The 21,696-nt window shown below is 36.2% G+C and overlaps 3 protein-coding genes and 5 non-coding genes across 9 annotated transcripts in view; 1 reads left to right on the forward strand and 7 right to left on the reverse strand.

Annotated features, from left to right (window-relative positions):
* LOC117422987 (guanine nucleotide exchange factor DBS-like) overlaps positions 1-4,689 on the reverse strand; it is a 92,622-nt gene extending 87,933 nt beyond the window's left edge. The window contains exon 1 of one of the 2 annotated variants that reach the window (XM_034038280.3): positions 4,486-4,689. Coding sequence is in view for 1 of the 2 variants with exons in the window: in XM_034038263.3 (XP_033894154.3) it covers positions 2,206-2,284 (79 nt within the window). In the remaining variant the exon portion in view is untranslated. Of the gene's footprint in view, positions 1-2,205; positions 2,590-4,485 lie in introns of those variants that run through there. The other variant, XM_034038263.3, reaches the window with a different exon arrangement.
* Positions 4,690-5,897: 1,208 nt separating this feature from the next.
* Positions 5,898-13,277, forward strand: LOC117423389 (replication factor C subunit 4-like). The gene is made up of 11 exons (XM_034039063.3): positions 5,898-6,156; positions 6,532-6,655; positions 7,060-7,138; positions 9,769-9,848; positions 10,444-10,563; positions 10,890-11,033; positions 11,187-11,307; positions 11,635-11,760; positions 11,986-12,066; positions 12,547-12,663; positions 12,987-13,277. The coding sequence occupies exons 2-11, from the start codon at positions 6,540-6,542 to the stop codon at positions 13,077-13,079; spliced, it is 1,077 nt and encodes a 358-aa protein (XP_033894954.2). The 5' UTR covers positions 5,898-6,156; positions 6,532-6,539; the 3' UTR covers positions 13,080-13,277.
* Positions 13,278-13,914: 637 nt separating this feature from the next.
* On the reverse strand, positions 13,915-21,592 carry LOC117423388 (eukaryotic initiation factor 4A-II). The gene is made up of 11 exons (XM_034039062.3): positions 21,438-21,592; positions 20,429-20,486; positions 20,221-20,353; positions 19,571-19,710; positions 18,891-19,059; positions 16,712-16,821; positions 16,208-16,351; positions 15,512-15,649; positions 15,136-15,225; positions 14,694-14,773; positions 13,915-14,559 (listed from the first exon to the last, which is right to left on the reverse strand). The coding sequence occupies exons 1-11, from the start codon at positions 21,464-21,466 to the stop codon at positions 14,415-14,417; spliced, it is 1,236 nt and encodes a 411-aa protein (XP_033894953.1). The 5' UTR covers positions 21,467-21,592; the 3' UTR covers positions 13,915-14,414.
* LOC117423799 (small nucleolar RNA SNORA81) lies at positions 15,727-15,908 on the reverse strand. The gene has a single exon (XR_004547832.2). It is a non-coding gene; the product is annotated as a small nucleolar RNA SNORA81 (small nucleolar RNA).
* Positions 16,489-16,665, reverse strand: LOC117423800 (small nucleolar RNA SNORA81). Its single transcript, XR_004547833.2, has one exon. It is a non-coding gene; the product is annotated as a small nucleolar RNA SNORA81 (small nucleolar RNA).
* LOC117423803 (small nucleolar RNA SNORD2) lies at positions 18,726-18,796 on the reverse strand. The gene has a single exon (XR_004547836.1). It is a non-coding gene; the product is annotated as a small nucleolar RNA SNORD2 (small nucleolar RNA).
* LOC117423792 (small nucleolar RNA SNORA63) lies at positions 19,183-19,311 on the reverse strand. The gene has a single exon (XR_004547825.1). It is a non-coding gene; the product is annotated as a small nucleolar RNA SNORA63 (small nucleolar RNA).
* On the reverse strand, positions 20,679-20,753 carry LOC117423802 (small nucleolar RNA SNORD2). The gene has a single exon (XR_004547835.3). It is a non-coding gene; the product is annotated as a small nucleolar RNA SNORD2 (small nucleolar RNA).
* Positions 21,593-21,696: the final 104 nt, after the last annotated feature.

Below are 21,696 nucleotides of genomic sequence, written 5' to 3' on the forward strand. Positions count from 1 at the left end.
CTGAATACACATTACACATGAGAAAAATCTGAACATAATGTGGCACAATAACCCACTTTCTTCAGGGCTTTGAAATAGGTAACTTTGTTACAGGCCGGGTTATTAGAAAACCGTGACAAACTGAAAATGGGAGTGACAGCCTAGTGAGAATAATACAGACAAATTTAAGATTAACAATAAGGGGATTGCTTTACAAAGTATATTTATAAACAAGTGTTTGACTGTGTTATCCTGCTTGATGATTATTATTATTATTATTATTATTATTATTATTATTATTATTATTATTATTGTTATTATTACAGCCAACATACACAGCAAAGGCTTGTCTTAAAGAAATGCTCCCCAGATAAGTACATTCAAAGCCTATACCATTTCTCAATACACAATTTGAGTGTTTCTGCCAGTCATTTTATTTCCCAAAGTGAGTTATTTTACATCTCAGATATGTTAAAAATAGACTGACTAAACGTGCCTGTTTAAATATTGTTAGCTAAGGTAAACACAATTGTACCTACAGAATAAAATAAATAAATAATAAAACCATCAGACCGCTGATTCATGTTTATTATTATTTATCAGACGCCTTTATCCAAGGCAGTTTACAGAGACTAGGGTGTGTGAACTATGCATCAGCTGCAGAGTCACTTATAAAAACGTCTAACCCGAAAGACGGAGCACAGGGTCAGGATCACACAGTGAGTGAGCCGGGATTTGAACCAGGGATTTCCTGGTCACAGGCATTTTTCTTTAACCACCAGACCACACAGCCTCCTAATCGCTCATATCTCAGCCAGCGATATCAACATGGTCTGTAGTTAAAATAAAAATTAAAATATAATATGCCAGTATTTATGGACAGGGATCTGTATTACACAATTACACTAGTGTTAAAGTTTGTACACATTGTGGCCAACACACTAACCTTTAATCATGTGTTTATATTCAGAATATTAATAAGGCATATAAAGATTTAAAATTATAATAGAGCTGTTTACTGAGGTATCTGAATACTGTAAATGGATGAGATGAAGAAAAGAACTGTGCTCTAAAGGGATAGGCTCTGAAGTAATAGATCCCCAAAATTATGGGATGCATGAGTAACACACTATATCAAGGTGCATGTGATATTAAACTGTCAAGTAATGTTGTGTAGTTCCTTCTTTATAACTGACAGGCTCTCCCTTGATTTTATGAGCTATATATATGGATAAAGGCTATATTTGCATCCTGAGCCATTCTTTTAAAAAGGCAGAATACCACAGTAGTGATGTCAAAAAGTGATAATTCCTCTAGAGGAAAATATACTTGAACTTTGACCCATTCCACTCCTCGAGACCATCACTTTCAAATCAAACACAAAATGTCTCGTTTTCCATCACTCGACAACACCCTCAGTACAGAAATGTTCATTAATGATCAACGGATAACAACATAGAACGTCTGTACAGCACTGAAACACTACGTATAAAAAACCCCAACTGTACTGCTGAACCTTGTCTTCTTTAATATTAGCATCACAAGGGTATCCATGTATTATAAAAAATAATAGATGGGCCTCTTCAGTGAGTTACAGGAAAACAATTCCATCTCGGGGTTTCTGTGACAGTTTATAAATTACTTGACCTTCGGTCTCGTAATTTATGACGTCACAGAAACCCTAGATTAAATAATTTTCCTGTAACTCACTGAAGCCCACCTATTGTATATATATATATATATATATACCGTACCGTCCACCGTCCACACTGTTATATTGTCAGATACCTTTAGTTAAATATATGTGGATCTTTATCATACAGTAGGTACTACGCCTCATTTTAGCAGTTGTTACAGTTCATAATTATGAAAAATGGGTCCCTCTCTTTCTCTCTCATATATATATATATATATATATATATATATATATATACACATACACACACACACACACATTTACAGTATATATACAGATAGTACATAGATATCATTATACCATATATATGTAAAATATACATATGTTTATATTCACACATAGTATTATTAATTAGTATTACTAATAAAAATTAAACAAAAAGGCTATGGCACTTTTCCACTTTCCTTCCAGGTAACACAAGCAGACAGGCTGGAAGGATATATTCTATCTCAGCTCTCAATGATACTACAGTACTCTACTGAGCATCTGCCATTTAATCCTTTGATACCAAGAAAATAAAACATTCTCACCAACATGAGTGATCACACAGTGCAATCGTTGGTTGAGCTCTTGAAGAGACATTTCTTCCTCTCTCAGCCAGAAAAGCATTTCAGATGAACCTCAACATCCAAGCCCTGCAGCCGCTCCAGTAGAGGCTTCCTTTACACACAAAGCAAAAGCCACTCCCAATGATAAAGGTCCTTTGCAGAAAAACGTCTGCCTTGGCCGTTGCTGTTTTATAGTTTGCTGTTAAGCATCAAGGTTTAGGTACAATGTTTGATGTTCACATTAGCACCTTGTGAAAGATGATGCTGCTAAGAGTCCTGTTTCAAACCGGTGTAGGGCTGCCTATCATTAGGGCTGAGTCAGGCATGATGAAGCAAATCAGAACGTAGCTACCTGCCTCAAGGGATACAGTGGGTGGTGTGGTGTCTTGTCTTTAAAAAAAAAAAAAAAACCTGAACTAGATTTCAGGGACTGGAGCTGGCTTTCCATGGGGGCTATACAATTGAAGCAGCCTGGCTCCAGCTGAACTGACAGCCTGTTCAATTCACCAGTTATTCCCCAAAGATGCAATTGGTGCTTAATTTATGCTTTCCCCTATCACAAAAAGATAATAGCACTGGATTTTACTATTCAATTGTCCCTCCTTCTTTGTATGCAGAACATTGCTACACTGTAAAGCAATTATACCCTTCTATAATTCTAAGCATTGCCTTTTATCTTGATTACTTGCTATGTCCTTGATATCATTTTACATGATAATATTCACGCAAACAATAATAACTCAATAACAATAAACTCCAAAACAATACTATTTCATATTTCTTTACATGTTGGTTTCAATTGTTTGCATTTCCAACTTATAATATCTGTTTATTAATTGGTCATATTGTTTTCATTATTTCTTGGATAACTATTTTCTAAACAAGAGTAACCTCTATACATGTTGTTAATCGTTTCTGACAGTACAGTGCTGTAGAAGCAAATACAGAGACTAGCTGAAATACTGTATTTACATTACTAAAGACCAACAACTCAACATCCCCTGAGGCACAGTGACATGCACCTTAGCAACGAAAGGCCCGGACCACAGCTGCTCTCTCTGGCTGGTTTAACCCTGGGGGCTGCCTCTCTGAGTGACAAAGGGAATCAGTGCAGTCTAGCCTCTGAGGGGCTGATCTGGGTCCCCAGCTGGTACTCTGAAAACAGAGGATATATACACAAATGGTGTGAAAAACATAAAACTGCAAGCTGTTATCATAGATATGCCTGGTTTAAGTGTTAATGCTAACGCGTGGCTTTACTCATGTCTTGTCATTCATGATCAAATCAATGAACACTGTACTGTCTAAGACCGATATCGTAATTAAAAATAAAAAACTGGTACAACTTATCAGTTCCATTTGTCAATTCAAATGCAATTAACCTGTTTAATTAATACCATGAGCAACTGTCAAATATTTACCTCAAATATGCTATCTGGAAAGAATATTTTATTGTTTTAAGATAGTTGATACACTGACTGACATGATGCAAGTCTGATTTTTTCATAAAATGTTCCTGTCTATGGAAATTATAAAGCAGTACATACAGTATATATCTGATTGGAGTTATTGTTACAAAATGAGTCACCTTGCTTTGAATATCATATAAGTCTTCATAGTAACCATTGCAGAGGTAAAATGAAGAACACATCCCAATATGCTGTTCTGCTGTCTATCAGGGGGTCGAAGATATTTGCTATCATAGATATGCCTTATCACATGCAAGTGGTGTGAGTAAGGTAAAACATACAACAAATGCCCAACCCCAAACCAGCACAGTTTTTCAGTGATGAAACTTGGTTTCAACATTCTTAACCACATTTTTTGAGGTTCCAAGAAGCTAGCTGGTGTTGACCTACTTGTATAATTGATCATTTAGAAAAAGAAAAAAAAAGATGCAATGCTATGATAAAAAGCCTGGTCTTAAGGGTTCAAATTGATGACAGATATCTGGGTCAGAAACAGCCTGATAGAGAGCTATGAAGAGGATGATGTGGTATTATTTTGTAACGAGTATCAATTTGTGGCAGTGGACACCTACATCAAGAAGAACATTTCAGAATGAATTCATTAAACCGAATGAGCAATTCAACGAAAGAAAAAACACCTGTATCTATTTGCTCAGTAATGAGAATGGGTCAGGTCCAGTGCTTTTAATTGCACTTTATTTGTCTCTATCTTCCTGTTTTCAGTCGACTATGAGAAGGCATACATTTTAAAACCTGGATGATATATAATAGTCAATTAAATAGGCATACTTACATTTCTGTAGTCGAGTTGTGCTTGATATTAACTGTATCCACGTTTCAAAACCCCTATTGTGCAAAAAATATCCATGTAAAATGGCTTCAACCCAACGAACATGCTTGAAGTTAATGACATTGTTACTGATTTTTTAAAAAAAAAAAATTTTTTTTTTTACGTTTGATACGTAAAGACATTTGAAGCTGCTGCTAATGTATCCTGTGTGCTGTTTTACAGAAAATGAAAAACTGGAACAGTATTCAGTCCAGGAAACAAGGGAATAAATGTCAGGATTTGATTGGAGGCAATCCTGGACATGGCCCTACTCGTTTAAATCCTTGGAGGAATTTACACTAAACCAGCTTTAAATTCTAGACAAGATTTAACTCAAAGATTAGCCTATTGTAATTATGAAGAAAAAAACAAGTTCCCCAGCTGAAGTGTAATGATAATGTTGCATTCTCAAAACGAAGTAAATACAATCTATTTATCATTATTAGTTATAATGAGATTAAGTATTTTACCCTTCACGTTACCTTATAAATCGCTTGATTGGGATCCACTGTTGCTTTCCACTTGTGACACAAATCCCTGAACTGTGACTAGAGAACAAATGCTACTGTATATTTGCAGTGCTGCATTTTGTAATATGATTATTTTAATCAGTCTACAATCCAGATACAAAACCTAAAAAGTGTCTAAAATGTGTTACATGAACATGTTTAGATAGTAGACAGCAGGCTTACACATCCCTTAAATACTACCACGTTGTACTGCAGTCATACTGCATTGCTGTGTGAAACGTTAATCCCACAATTTAGTCCTTGCTTCCGATTATTAACGTTTGCTCTGCTGAATCAATGTCAATGGTACAAAAATGGTGCAAACTTTCACTGGATCTCACTTGTATTTTACAGTTGACAGCAGTATTCTTTATTTCTGAATATTTCTGTCAAGGTTATGATATGCCTATTGGCTTTGCGTCAGTTGAACATATAAATACAAAAACAAACATATTTGTAAAACAAATAAAAATAAATAAATACAAACTTTTCTTTATTGTAATAATTTTCAAACATTATTTAATTGGCTGCTTTTATATTACATTTTTCCATGAGCCGATGCGCCAATATCAGCACTAGTCTTGCGTCTGGGTAAAAGGCGCACAAGGTAAAGGGGATGCGCTTATATTAGCGATAATACAGTATGTAAGTGGCAACGTTTAATCCAAAAACAAAGCGCGTTTATTCTTTATGCAACATTTTGACACTTGACAAATAAATATTTGGAACCATGATCTGACTAGTTATAAAATTCCATTAAATCCTTCCGAATTAATTTTCAGGTCTGATGTCGGTACGAGTGTTTTTCTCTGAACGCAACACTGTCTAGACCATTTACGTCATCACTTTGCACGTGATCTGACTGAGGCTCCGGAAGTGCAAAGAATCGAAGGGAAGGGGTGTCGCTGTAATGTAACTGCAGTCTGGCGGGAATTTGTGGAGCTTAGTATGCTGCAGTTTATCACACTGGCGTAGAAGCATATGATTTTAAAATTACAGAATTAAACCTTTTTGTACATAAAACGAAGACAGAACAACATACGTAAGGCAGCATAAATGAACAGCAGGTGGATACTCTAAACAATTGGTGTTAAAGTATTTGTGTCAATTGTAGCGTGGATTAAAGGTAATGTTGTTATTATTAACATTAATAGTGTCACAGTTTGTCTGTAAAAAGGTGTAAAAATGAAATAATTAAATTGTTTATTAAAAAAATAGCCATGTGTGTTCATTATTATTATTATTATTATTATTATTATTATTATTATTATTATTATTATTTATAAATAATTACAAACAAAACAAACACATTCTGCAACTTATGTAATGTTGCTCATAATAACTTGGTTGTGATTTTTAAAGATTAATGTATTTGTCTTATCAGTAGCAGAAGTATCTGTACACGTCTACAATTCTGTTTAGCCGTTATCTGTTAACACCGCTGTCAGAGAAAGATTGATTACCTCTTTTAAATGCTCATGTGTTTTGTTTTGTTTTTAAGCGTGAAACATGCATGCGTTTTTAAAGGGAACAAGCACCAGCACCAAACCCCAGAAAGACAAAGCCACCGCTGGAGCGAGTGGCGAAAACAAGAAGCAAAAACCAATCCCATGGGTTGAAAAATAGTAAGGCGTAGTGTGTGTAGCGCTAACCATGCTTATTGTCAGCTGCCTGTCACAAGGCCAACTGAATACCCTTCAGCTCTGTCTATGCATTGTTATTAGGACGCCTTTACAGTACTGTAAATATACATGGCTTATTCTACCCAATAGGGGTGCCAAAGTTGCTTTGCTTGGCAGTTGGAAGGTCATGGTGCAATTACACTAGAGGTAGTTCGTTTAAATAGTCTCTGAAAAGTCTTTCTCCATGTGAAGTCATCAGTTTAAGTACTGTACTTGATAAGTCCTCAGACAAACTGGCTGTGATTGTAATAAGTTAACAGATGTATTGTAGCAGAATACTGCCCTGATCTCCGGTTTGAGATGACCTGCTTAATGTAAATAAATAAATGTTTTTTTTTTTGGTGCAGTCGACCAAAATGTGTTGATGAAGTGGCTTTCCAGGAAGAGGTGGTTGCAGTACTGAAGCGGTCACTAGAGGGAGCTGATGTGAGTAGAATTTTTGAGACTGAAAACTAATGTATTTAGTAATGATGCATGTATGCTGAAATACCTTTATCATTCTGGCAATGTATGTTGTGTTAGTACTGTGAATTAAATCTTTGCTTTTATTAAATCAAGCTTTATAAAGTTTTAATTCAAGATCTTACACACACACAAACACAGCGCTCCCTCTATTTTGCTGACAATTCAATATGTGAAATATTGAAAACAGTGGATTTGTGAAGGGCCTTTATACAGGGAAATATAGACCTTTTACAATGTACTGTCATTGTGGACTAACAGTGAATTAACCAAAGGAGTGAATTGTTTAATCTGAGCTTCGTCCTCACTTTGCCTTATTGAAAGTGTTTTTGTTCAACCCCTAAAACAAGTCTGTATTATTATTATTATTAAGTCACAAGATGCCCCATCTGCAGACATAGGGTCACTTATTCCTGATTTTAAGTATTCTCATGCCTTGAAATGTAGCCAACCATTATGTTGTTGGCAAAATATCAGCTCCTCGCTCTCTTGGTCCTGCACTCAAGTCTGTAATAAACTATTCTGTTATTAAATTATGCATTCTTAATATTGACAGCATCCATTCCTTGTACAGTAAGACTAGCCCATCCCTTAGATTAGTATATTTATCTGGATATTGTTTAACTTAGATTTTAATATGGTTTTTGAATGGTCTATTCACATATGTTGGCAAATGATCGCCTTATTCTAACTTCTCATGAGAAAGCCCAAGTGGAAAGTATCAGGTGGTGCATTATAATTAGGGCTTCTGATTTTCTGTGTTTTCCATCGACTTTTCTACTCTCCTTTAAAAATTCAATTGATACCTGTTGAGCCTTTCATGTATCTCAATCACAACTGAGAAAAGTGTTAATAGTAAAATTAATTACATTTAAGTTTTTTTTTTTAAACAACTAAATTGACTTTTAAATCGTAAGTTTTACTTTTAATTTCAAAGCAGAAGCGACTCCTCTTTATTAATGTAAATACAGTCACGCAGAACGATTGTAATAAAGTGTGTCCAGAATCAAATACTTTCTTTTTCATTATAGCTCTTATAAAGATTCGTCGCTTATTAACATGTTGCGATCTCGTTTGTATGTTCTGCTTGTTAATGAAAAATTAAGCCTTGGCCAATTTAAAAAACAATTTAGTTATTTCACGGAGAAAGGAAAATGTACATGAAATCAATTTTACTATTAACCTGTTTCTCAGTTGTGATTAAGATACACAAATGGCTTAGCAGGTATCAATTGAATTCTTAAAGGAAAGTAGAAAAGTCAGAGTAAAACACTGAAAATCAGAAGCCCTAATTATAACTGGGGGCTGTCTACAAAAACAAACACAAATTCAGATTGTAAATAACTTAACTTACAACAGATTTTATTCATGCTTTAGACTTTGTGGTCAATTGACACTGTTTAGTTGTGATCATTTGTAGAGTTTTTTTTTCACCTGGAGCCCGTTACTTCATTGGTACCCAGATTTAATATAACTTTCACTGCTCTGACTGAGTTTCTGGTTTGCTATAAATAACCACAAGTAACTGTTCCCCTGACATTAATGTGAACCTCACTTTATTGAGCACTAGTTCAGCTGTAAACAGATACCAGTAGGAATACCTGGCATGGTGCTTACAGCAGCAGGTTTATCACAGTCCTGTGTATTTAAACTGGAGTAGAGAAAGCTTATATAACTTTTGTAAGTGCTGTATTTATAACATTTGTCTACAATGTCTTGGTAATATGAAATGTAATTTTTAGCTGAGTAACATATTTATGCACTGCAGTTGTTTCTGTGCAGATGAAAGCAGAATGTACTACCTGAACAAAAAAGTAACTTGGTTTTACCAGCCAGTTAACCTCAGAAGTGATTAAAGTGAATGGGAGAATCACATGACCACTTTTGTGTGAAGCAGTCTAAAGTGTTCAGTTTGGTGTCTATTAATTTATGTTTCAACATAGGAATTTTAAAGTGATTTTCAAGTGGGAGGTAAAAAACAAAGTCTTATAGACATAGTTGTCGAGCAACACCGTAATATTATGGAAATTATTGAAGTGAAAGAACTTGTTTTTCTTTAAATGTCATAAGCACAGATGTAAAGGGCAGAGGTCCAGATGTAATTGACATTGTTGCTCTTGTTTTGCTGTTTCTTGGCTAGACTCTTCTGCTATCTAATTTAATAAGTAGTTTGCACCATTATGTTACAAAACTAGTAAAGCACAACTTTGTGCACATACAAAATGAACAGACTTGGTAATTTAATATACTAACATATGTATTTATACTTTTGTTTTAATGAAATTATGTAATTACTAACACATATCCGGGGCTGATTCAGTCTTGTAGGATTTGTCTCTTGAGACATGATCTTCACTTTGTGTAACTGTAGCCCATTCTGACTGTACAACTAATGCTTAAACCTGAAAAATTAGATCTCTTAGCATGACAGCATCTAGTTTGTAGTAAAATATAATTTTAAAAAATCTTTTGGGAAGCCCAGTACACACAATAAGATTTACACAGGTCATGCCTTATAAGAAATCATGCCATGTATACCAAACCTAGAGCAGTATAATTTTTTTTGTTTTTTTCTTTCTTATTGTTTATTACAGCTTCCCAATCTCCTGTTCTATGGCCCTCCAGGTACTGGGAAGACCTCCACAATTTTGGCAGCATCCAGAGAGCTGTACGGGTAAGATAACTCACAGGAGCTCTGACTTGCTGCGTCATGATTTTGTTTTAATGCACAGCCAGGACGGGGGCAATCTGCTGACTTCACAACATTCTTGATGTGATTCCAAGAGAATAATCTCTTGCTCCTCATAAACAGAGCTTGCTAACTGCTAGCCTGCTTATGTTTTTAATGATTTCAGAAAATGCATTCACACAGGAAATAAAAAAGGTAGTGTTGCTAGAGTGCTTTGATTTTAGTCCTGGCACATTCCTGGTGTGTGTGTGTGTGTGTGTGTGTGTGTGTGTTTAAGTCATTACTCATGAAAAATGGGTTTGTTAGGAACTCTGTTACCAATTGCCCTATTACTGTTCTACTACAGAGAGCAATTATTTCAGGACACATTTTGTTTTTGCCTAGAAAACAACTAACTAGAAAGTTTCACTGAATAAATCAACTCATTATTCTTTACTTAGCTCTGGAAGGTCAAAACAGATCAATAATAATGTTCTTAAAATGGGCTACCCTTGACAACTTTTTTTTTAAATGTTAGAATTGAGATCGATCTATTGCCAAGCTGCATTGAGTCTATTATAATGTTATGGTTTTCCTGCAGACCGGAACTGTTTCGACAGAGGGTCCTCGAGTTAAATGCTTCAGACGAACGTGGCATCCAGGTGGTGCGAAATAAAATAAAAACTTTTGCACAGTTAACAGTTGCTGGGAGCCGTTCAGAGTAAGTGGGGTACTTTGGTCAGTAGCTCTGTGTTTTCATAAGTATTCATTTGTGTCACTGAAAGAGATCGTTTAGGCCAAAAGATATTCTGTAGTTTGTTTTCCATTTCAATTTCCCTTTCTCATCCATCTGTCTGGGGAAAACAAATTGAAATGTTTTTCCTTTAATACATTATTTTCTTCTAATATCCTGATTTTAGATGGCCTTCAGAAATTTTCACACAATGTTCTATCTTGCTCTAAAATTGAATTCAATTATGTCTCATCAAATTTTAGTTGCGCTTTTTCAATTGTAATGTTTTTTTTGTTTTTTTTTTCACCCCAAAGCGGTAAACCGTGCCCTCCATTTAAGATCATCATCCTGGACGAAGCTGACTCCATGACCAATCCTGCCCAGGCTGCTCTCAGACGCACCATGGAAAAGGAGTCTAAAACAACACGCTTCTGCCTCATCTGTAACTATGTGAGCAGGTCAGTGTGCTTCCAGATGTGTGCAGACGAACAGGATATATCAACAGTGATATCCCAAGTGTAATATCAGTAACTTCATAATATATGGGCTGAATGCGCAACTGACTTCAAATCTCCCTGCATTGAGGATCTTGTTGTTGTTTTTCCTTTTAGGATAATTGAGCCTTTAACATCTCGATGCTCCAAGTTCCGCTTTAAACCTTTAGCAGATGAAATACAGAAAAAAAGAGTACTGGAGATTTGTGAAAAGGAAGATGTGAAATACACAAAAGAGGTACATCAGTCTGACACTGCGGATTTACACACAGCCGAAATAATTTACTGATGCCAAATTTAGTGTCAGATAGTATATTAAAGATTTGTTTTTAAATGTTCTATTTATTTATTGAAAGTTAGATAATAGTTTTGTAGTATTGAAGATTTACAATTCATGTCATATGGTTGATTTAGAATTAAAAATATATATATTTATATATCTATATCTATATCAACATACTGTTGCACCTACAAATTCATTCTAATGAAGATGCACATTTTATGTGCAACATATTTCTAAATGAGCCTTAGAGTTAAAGTGATGACTTTTGTTTTTTTCTTTTAGGGAATTACAGCCCTGGTTAAAGTGTCTGACGGTGACCTCCGAAAGGCTATTACCTACCTTCAAAGTGCAGCCCGACTCACTGGGGGCAAGGAAATAAATGAACAAGTTATTACTGAAATAGCTGGGGTGAGTGGGGGAAAAATAACTGGTTTAGTATCTGTTTCTTCCTATGGCTATTAGACCCAGATTTCACCTAATGGCATTTGTTTAGTACTCTGGTAGGCTGAAGAAAGGTTTTACAATGGTAAATGTGTAATGGCTGCTGCATATGTTTTACCTGGGTGTCCTTTCTTTCTTTCTTTCTTTCTTTCTTTATTTTCTTTATGAAAATAATAATCCTGTTGTTTCTAGGTTGTTTCCAATGCGATGATCGACAGCCTCATACAAGCATGCTACAGCAGCTCATTTGAAAAACTTGAAGTTGTTGTCAGTGTAAGAAACATTGTTTCATATTTTGAGTACCAGTGAAAAAGCAATACATTCATGTTATAGTATTTTATAAGAGAAGTTTAAAAAGTAAACATAAACATCTGGTTGCTCATGCAGCACAAAATCACTGCCTTTTTCTTAGTAAGCAACTGTATTTTTCTTGATCTTTTATAATTAACTAATACGTTGTGGTTGCTATGATCCAACACAGTTGCAGGCTGTACAGGTGGTTTAGTTAAACTGTTGCAGCAGTTTAATTTACTTGTATGATATTGGTTTAGATGGTAGATGATATTGATCTGTATTCAGTAAAGTTAAGACTGTAAGTACAGTGATTTTACTGAATGACCAATTTAAAGCTTATGAACTGAACTGCATCAGTATCCAATATACTGCATGTTATATAATCTACTGGTACTCATGAACTGTTAATGCTAATATGTTGGGGTAGACCAATTAATTAGTTCTCCTCCTTCTGTGCAGAACATGATAAATGAGGGGTTTGCTGCTACACAAATTATCACCCAGCTCCATGACACCATAATTGAGAAAGAGGACCTGAATGACAAGCAGAAGTCGGCAATCACAGAAAAACTGGCGGTATGTTTTCTGTAAATTTAAGAATGAAAAGAAGCTGCTTCTGTTCATGTTAAGTACTATTTGGCAGCGTAGGTCATTATAACAGATGATGCCACTACAGTGTGGCAGATCTGTAATAAACACCACCTGAAGCAACTGTTCAGCTGCTCTTTACAGCCAATGGTACTTAAGTTTTTAAACTTTGTAATGTCATCCTACTGACCAGTAATCTATTAATGTGTCTCAAATTACTTTGGAACTTGTTAATGTATTTTAACCAGTCAGTTATTGTTTATCAAGGTATTGATGGGTGCTTGTTCCAATTATTCCTTTCTTGTTTGCAGGAAGTAGATAAATGCTTGATGGATGGAGCAGATGAGTACTTGCAGATGATTGGTCTTTGTTCTGTCATTATGCAGCAGGTTACGCAGAACTGACAGCAGACATTTTTTTGTATTTGTAACTTTGCATTCCTCCCTTTGTTTGAAGGTTGATATTGGTGCACTATCCTAAAATCATAATCACCTCCCACTCAGTGAGTGGGTTGAAAAGGAATGTGTTTGTTTAGAAATATCACTTACAACCTCTATGTTAAATCCAATAATAAAATATGTATCTTTAAGGAGACATGACAATCTCAGTGCTGCTTTGAAATTATTTTCTGAGTGAAAAAGCAGACAACACTGTCCAGTTCTGCTGCCTTGTATGTACACTGCATTACCACACTGTATTTGTGTATAGCATAATATATCATGTTAAATCACAGACATCAAAAATACATCCCTGGAGCAATAATGTATGAGAAACTAAAATGCCACTGCAGTCGGTTACAGGTGATTCCCTTACAGAGAAAATTTAAGGTAGGCATTTCAAACGTTTTGAAAAATACAAATTGAAAAAGTGCAGTGGATTTACATAAAATAAGCTCCCCTTATGATGCTGCTTAATTAATCAGGATAAATTGAAACTGACACATTCCCAGTTGCATAAACAGTTTGGTTTATATTAAAAGGTACAGGTGAAACCTGCATTAAAGACAATCAAAAGCAGTAGTTGCATGTATTAAGCTGTTTTTTTCCCCGATCTATTGCGATCCTGAACAGGAGCCCCCCCCCCACATCCAAACCTGTTTTATATAAACAGTTGTTGGAAGAAATCCCTCTTCTCTTTCAGTAATCTGCAATTAAATACAACTACACAAGCCCAGCAAGCTGCATGCCTGGTTGGTTACGAGAATAACAAATAAAAACAGATTGCTGGGGCATACACCAATTTTTAGATAAGACTTAATTATTGTTTATTCAATAAATACATATCCACAATACAGTTTTATAAACTATAAAAAAAAGTGCTCACAGAATTAAACAGGCAATGCTACTGAACTAAGCTAATCTTACAATAAATGCAAATATGTTAGTTTAACATAATTGGCTGACTTAATACAGCACTTGTATCTTTTAGTCCACAAGTAAATTATTAAACGATAAAGAACATTTATTACAAACACTTCTATGGAACTAGAAAAAAAATACCTAAAGAAATGGTGTAAAGACCTCATATCTATTGCCCACCCCAACAGTCTAACTGTAAGAGGATAAAGCCCAAAAGACTTCTCAGAGCTCAAAAGTCACTTAAAACCAAATCAGTATTTCTGATCCAGCATCAGCATGGAGAACAAGAGTCTATTTCCCCTCCCCACCCCCAAAACAACAATGCACCACTGTTTATTCAGCAACAGCAAGCACTGCATTCAAGAAATCTCATCCCAGGGTTTAGATCAGATCAGCCACATTCATAGGCATCTCCTCAACAGTAGTATTGTAGAATGTCTCAATATCTCTAAGAATTCTCTTGTCTTCTTCAGTTACAAAGTTAATGGCAACTCCTTTTCTGCCAAAACGGCCACCACGACCAATTCTTAAAAAAAACACAAAAAAAAACACACACATTAGGGGGGGGGGGGGGGGGGGGGGTTAGTGGATTTAATACTAAAATTACATTTATTAAGGCTGGTTGTTATTAGGAACTTTCCCTACAGGTCGTATACTAACCTGTGTATGTAGTTCTCCCGATTTGTGGGCAGGTCATAGTTAATAACTAAAGACACTTGTTGCACATCAATACCACGAGCCTACAAAAAAAAAAAAAAAAAAAAAAATTACACAATAACCTTCCATAAAACGGACTGCAGATCATCTTTAAAAAATGGCTTGTTGACTGCATTTTAGTGACACGCTACAACTGTGTAGCCCATCGTGGAGTGCCGTCTCTTTAGTCTTCCAAATGGCTTGAACCTGCTAGGCAATGAAACCCACAGAAGAAAACAGCCTTTGGTTGCAGTGCGTACAAGTCACAATTTTCTTTGAATTTAACCATCAAAGTAGTTCATACAGTGTTGCACTACAAAGCAGGAGTGTAACATTTGAATACAACACACTATTAGCTCATGAGCATGGCTAGCATACATTGCATTGTATTCAAGGCTCAGCTTACCAACAAGTCAGTTGTGATCAGGACACGACTAGATCCGGACCTAAATTCTCTCATGATAACATCCCTTTCCTTCTGGTCCATATCTCCATGCTGCAAAAATAAATAGAGAATTTACACCACCCTAAGGTTTGGGGGGGGAAGAGGGCAGCAAGACAGCTTAAGCTATCCCTCTATGTTTGTGACTAAGCCTCCCTGTGAGCCGTGGAAACAAGACAAAACGGGATAGTAAAGAACAAGTTCATTTGTGCAGGGGGGAGGGGGGAAAACGACAAAGCAGCACTCAAAAGCTGTATTGTAACTACATGTATGGGGTGGGGGAAGCACCTGACAGGGTCATGTGATACTAAAACCTGAGGAGTACTCCATTTGGCCTTACCAGAGCAGAGACGGTAAAGTCTCTTGCATGCATCTTTTCTGTCAGCCAGTCAACCTTCCTCCTTGTGTTCAAGAAAATGACAGCTTGAGTGATGGTAAGAGTCTCATACAGGTCACACAGCGTGTCCAACTTCCACTCCTGTAACAGGAAGACATTACATGAAGCCAAAAACCTAGACTTGATTAATCTGACTTAATTTGGTTAGATCACCACATCAATGTTGCACAGAATCTTAAGACAAAGGACACTGGACATTAAGAAAGAGGTCCGCCCCAGTCTCATTGCGATGCTGTGCATTTGCTCTTCTTCCTGGGTGTACTCCTACTAGCATCACTACAAGATCCAGGCCAGCAGGCTTAGATCTTACAGTTTTAGCAGAGTGCTTGAACAGGAAGACGGTTATAAAAAGGTTAAATATTCCCTGGACAGAAGCCAAAAGTGCCACACAAAAAGGCATGTCAGTTCCTGGTCTGTATTTCTTCAGATTCAAATACACTTAACTAGTACAAAGTTTCCTAACAAAGTTTCTGGACCATGGGGATAAATGTTTCTCAAACAAGTCATTTTTCAGGAGTTTTATGGTTGTATTGGTTCCTCCACTATGAATCAGGGAACAAGGAGGGATTTGTATCCTAAGCAGACATGGAATTGAGAGATCAGTTTCTGGTTCACTAGAATTCTGTGCAGTACTCTTACCTCTCTCTCTACATTTATGTAGAACTGCTTGATACCCTCTAGGGTAAGCTCTTCCTTTTTCACCAGAATACGGATTGGGTCACGCATAAACTTCTTGGTCACTTCCAACACATCAGCTGGCATTGTAGCAGACAGAAGCACCACCTTTTAAAATTAAAAAAATAATTAAATAAAAAAATAGTTAACATAGGCAATTCCCTACAAAAGGGATCCAGATAGTGGTGCTGATTTTCCTAGAATGTGGAAGGGTACAATTTAGCCAGAACACCAGGGTCATATCCAGATGTTACACTGAAATCTTGAGAAGAGGGCACTGGACATTAAGAAAGAGGTCCGACCTCATCTCATTTACGATACAGTGCAAATACTTCCCTTTGTGTACTCTGCTAGCATTATTGTTAAAACCAAGTCCAAAGACATAATTCACAATTTTAGCAAAGTGCTTTTATCAGGAAGGTGACCTACGAACACTAAAACAAGACTTAAATAAAACAGACAACTCGCCTGAATGTTTGTGCTCAGTTTCTGGAAGATTTCATAGATTTGATCCTTAAATCCTCTACTCAGCATTTCATCAGCTTCATCCAGCACAAACATCTTTATCCATTTAGGAGCTGTTAAAACAAAAACATTTAAATATTCAAAAATGACAAAAAACACTTGATATTTAGTTAAGGTTCAAGAAATAAGCAAAAAAACCAAAAACAAAAAAAACCCCAACCCCACACACAATACTTAACACTTTACATGGTCATTATTTTCTATTTCACTGTGCCTGAATTTTTAACAACCCATTGCATTTCAAAAGCTTACAGCTACTGAAACCAAGGTTAAGGTGATCACCTGAAGGCAACTTAAATTGTATCCATGTAGATGCTGTCCCTGCCAACTACATTTCTACTGATTTGGCATTCAACAAAATCTTGAAAAGGAAGATGCCAACAGATACAATACTGGCAGGGGTGTGCAAGACACAACTCCACACATGTCCAAGGGACAAAAGGGGGGGGGGGGGAAAGAGGGGGTACTTGCCCCTCCCCGTCACACATCATGTATGATTTATGTTTTATTTAACAGTGAACACAATCAATTAGTGGGGCAGATCTAGCTTTGTAGCTTGACGGGTTTACTCAATTCAAGACACACACAAAAGGTTCCCTGTAATCCCACCTAAATAAATGTAAAAATACTTTAATGAAATGTTCCTTTCAGTGCACTTTGGAACACACTAGCTAGTACATTTAAGCAACATACGAAGAGTACAACTATAATAAGCAACACTTGGGAGTTATTCAAATACAAAAATAGCTTCTGCCTGGTCCCCCTCCCCACCACTTTCTCCAAGTGGAATCCAACTTCTGATATACATGTGTTTTAGTTTGTTGCATCAGATACAAAGTCAGTGTCAACTATTACTGGCTGCTTTGTGGAATTCTAGCTTTTCAGTCTTGTAACTGAACCCTAGATTTTTTTAAAAGGATGTGTATAACCCATCAAGTCTCTGCATATTGTACTGTTATTCTACCAAAACACATACAATATTTACAACAGGCTCCATCAAATTCTGCAAAGACTGTTTTAAAAAAAAAAAAAAAAAAAGTGTACAACATTTTACAGCTACTTTTCCTCATCTAACATATCGTCCCATGATGGCTAACTAGTAGCTTCATGTTAATAGTTTCAGAAATTAATGGTGTGCATGTCCAATACTTCTGTTCAAATCTAGTACATGTTAATTGTGTTAAATCTTAAAAGTAAATATGGTAAATAGCAAACTAGGTTAGCAACAAATTTAAAAAGTTACAATTGCCAGGGAGTTTGTATTGAAATGCCTCTTTAAATATTCCCAACAAGTACTGTACAGGCTTGACCAAAGTAGATTTTTTTTTTTTTTTTTTCTAATCCGCCAGTACCTTAGCAACTATGGTGTTTCTTTGTTGTAACTTTACTAGATTGCTGCATTTAAAATGTCAGGTTCATGTATTAAGCACCATCACATATTCACTGATTTATAAAAAAAACAGAAATGCTTGAAATTTTTAAGATTGGTCTTGGCAGCCATTTCTGGGTTTCTTTGTAACCAATAGAAGAGCAGATTTTCCCACAACTAGCCTATCAAAAGTGATCAGGGTGGGACAAACTTTAAAATGTGTGTAGGCACTAGACTTCGGCAATTCAGTTTTCAGAAACTTGTGGGGCTCTCTAGAAATACACCCGGAGCGATTTTCTAGCAACAGAATAAACATTGAAAAAATAAGATATACAAACCACTTGTCCGACAGGCAAAGTATAACAGCAAATCTTGTCCTGGGCGTCGGGCGATACGAATTGCACAACCCTGACTGGGAAGGTGAAGCTCAGATTAAGACCTTTCCTCAGGTTTTCAATAAGTCGTAGTACTCAGCTACATTTAATAGTTGATAAGCTTGTGCAGAAACACAGCTGTGATTCTGTACATGGACAACTGCAAGGTAATTGAGTATAGCCTAAATTAAATAAAAGTACACTACTGTATTAAGAGTGATCAGTTTAGAAAGGCTGTCTCCATTTTAAGTCAGTCCCGAAAGATGGTAAAGCATCACTTCACTCTGTTGAAGGGATATTGTCTTGTGTCTCTGCCTTACACTTTTTTTTTTTTTTTTTTTTTTTTAAATGGCCCATACTTACACTGGGAACTACTTACACAGGTATCTCCTGTTCAGCATGTCAAACACTCGCCCAGGTGTTCCAACAACGATGTGGGGAGCCTCCGCCTGGAGCTTCTGCATCTCATTGCGGACGTTCGTGCCTCCAATGCAGGCATGGCACGTGGCACCCATGTAGTCACCCAGAGCCAGGATTACTTTCTGGATCTGCAATAGTGGGTATATTTAAAGCTTGAATATGAATGAATAAAAGCAAAACAAACAAAAAAATCCATTAATAATGCTTAATTGTCTGGTTTAGTTTTATTACCTTATTACATGAAAAATATGGTGTTCGTGATCAAGCGTCCCTGTCAGTCGTTGGAACAAGACAGCCAGGGATAGTATAAAAACGAGTTAATTTCCGCAGGGGGAACGACAATAGAGCACTTCGCAGCTATATTGTAACTTAACCTGCATATCTAGGATACTATCAAAATAAAACTATAGCTGTAAAGCTTTCTCATTAACACTAGCACAATATGCTAGAGAACATTCCAAAGGTTTATCAAAAGCAAGACAGCTTGGAACTGCCGAATGAAACATGAAGTGCTTTTAAAAATAAAAAATGGATTTTGTACCTTGTTTTGAACACCATCCAAATATGCTGCCTTGGTCGACAACACTGCTCTATACTGTAATGCAGAGTTAGATTCTTATGACCTCAGGTGCAGCATACCTGTTGAGCCAGCTCTCTGGTCGGAGCCAAAACCAGAGCCTGAGTCTCCTTCTGGTCAATCTCCAGCTGCTGAAGGATAGAGATTGCAAAAGTGGCTGTCTTGCCAGTTCCTGACTGTGCCTGAGCAATGACATCATAGCCTGAAAATACAAGGGATTCATCTTAGAACAGTAGTATACCATTTCAAATCATTTACTTCCAACTTGAACATAAATAAAACTTGCCGGATAACCAGGACATAAAGCTAGTCTCAATCTAATTCTTAAGTCTCTAGGATTTTTTTTTTTTTTTTTTTTTTAAATCACGTAAAAGATTGCCGTTAAGTTTGAACAGCTACACAACTTAGACAAGATGATATGCAATCAAACAAGATTCTCCATTCCAGGGCTGTCCCAGAAGATGGTATACCATCAGCTAGCTCAGGGGTAGGCAACCCTGGTCCCAGAGTGCCACAGACACTTTGGGTTTTTATTGGCTTAATAAGAATTACCATGTGTTCCAGGTATTTAGCAATTGATGATTAAGAGATACCTACAAAAACCTGCAGGATTGTGGCACTCCAGGACCAGGGTTGCCTACCCGAGCTAGCTCACTCAAGTCTAGCTTATGTTGCTGCTATGAAACAGAACATACAAGTTTCCACGTCTTACCTTTAATGCATGGAATGATAGCTCTCTGTTGAATGGCAGATGGCTTTTCAAAACCATAGGCGTAAATACCTCTTAGTAATGTTTCCTTTAAGTTCATATCATCAAAATTGTCCACAATTTCGTTCCAATTGCTCTGCACAAAAAGACAGACATTATAAAACATACCTACACTAATGTTTTATAAAAATATCACAGATTCCATACTAACCTCAATGACACCATCGGGTTCCATTCCTTCAGGGCCCCCATGGTCTCTGTCTCTAGAGCTGAAACAAGAATAGTTAATTTTAAATGATACCGTCTGCTTAAGAAAAGGTCACTCAGAATAACGTGCAACCTACCACAGTTTTTTAATTGTTATATACTTCGTACATTTTAAAATTTGGACGCTTTTGATCAATTTCAAAACTTGTATTAAAGAGCCTGCCCCAGGCCCTCACCACGTGGAATTAAAACATGAGTGATCAGCATTAAAAAAAAAAGTTTCTCCATTTCAAGTCAGGTCTGAAAGATGGTATACCATCGTTTCACTCAGTTATCCACGCTATCTAGTAATAGTCAGTTCATTCGCCTTTTAATGCAGAATTTGTATTTCTCTAGACTTGTTTTAGCAGTTTTAACTTAAAGCCAAATAATATCGTATACAACCTGCCAAAAAAAAGCCTTGCAATACCAGATATTTTTTTATCAAGCTAAAGAATCAGGCCGCCGTTTCACCACCCAGATTCTCTTCACCACTCCCATCCCAAATCGCGCAAGTTAAAGTAGCTAATGTAATGTGCGGCCAGAAAACGAAAGCAGCAGATATATATATATATATATATATATATATATATATATATATATATATATATATATATATAAAGAAATTCTGAACCTATAAAACGAGCCGGTATTGCCCTCCCACCAAAAAAAATAAAATAAAAAACACAGGCCTATACAACCTGAGCTAACCATGCAGGTTTCGCAATTCTTTTAAGTTCTCACTAAACAGTTGTCGTGTATAAACTGTATTTATTTATGCCAAGTTCTATCGAACATTAATATAATTGTATACAAATAAATTTGCGAGATTTATCCTCCGTTTGCTGCGTGCATCACGTTTTCCACCAGAATCATTTTAATGATGATATCACAGTCTAGAAGTTACCTATACATTCTTAGAATCATGCTATATTTGATCTTTTATTCGATCAATCCTCGGTTTTTCATTTTACCTGTTATAATCCGCAGAACTGCTTGACATGATCCGACAGACACCAGTAATCAATTAAAAAGGAGTTGGTAAAGCCACGCACAGCTATTTAAGCAACAGCGACTCAAACTTCCGGCAAGGAGAAACCTCCAATGTCATACAAATAGCGTTCATAAATGTATTTAATAAACAATATGTAGACTATGGTTTCTATATAAATTCTCATATGATTATAAAATTGATAACTTTAAAATTATTATTATTATTTTATAAAAACATTT

The sequence above is a fragment of the Acipenser ruthenus genome, chromosome 17 (assembly GCF_902713425.1).
Source record: "Acipenser ruthenus chromosome 17, fAciRut3.2 maternal haplotype, whole genome shotgun sequence".
Classification (NCBI taxonomy): Eukaryota; Metazoa; Chordata; class Actinopteri; order Acipenseriformes; family Acipenseridae; genus Acipenser; species Acipenser ruthenus.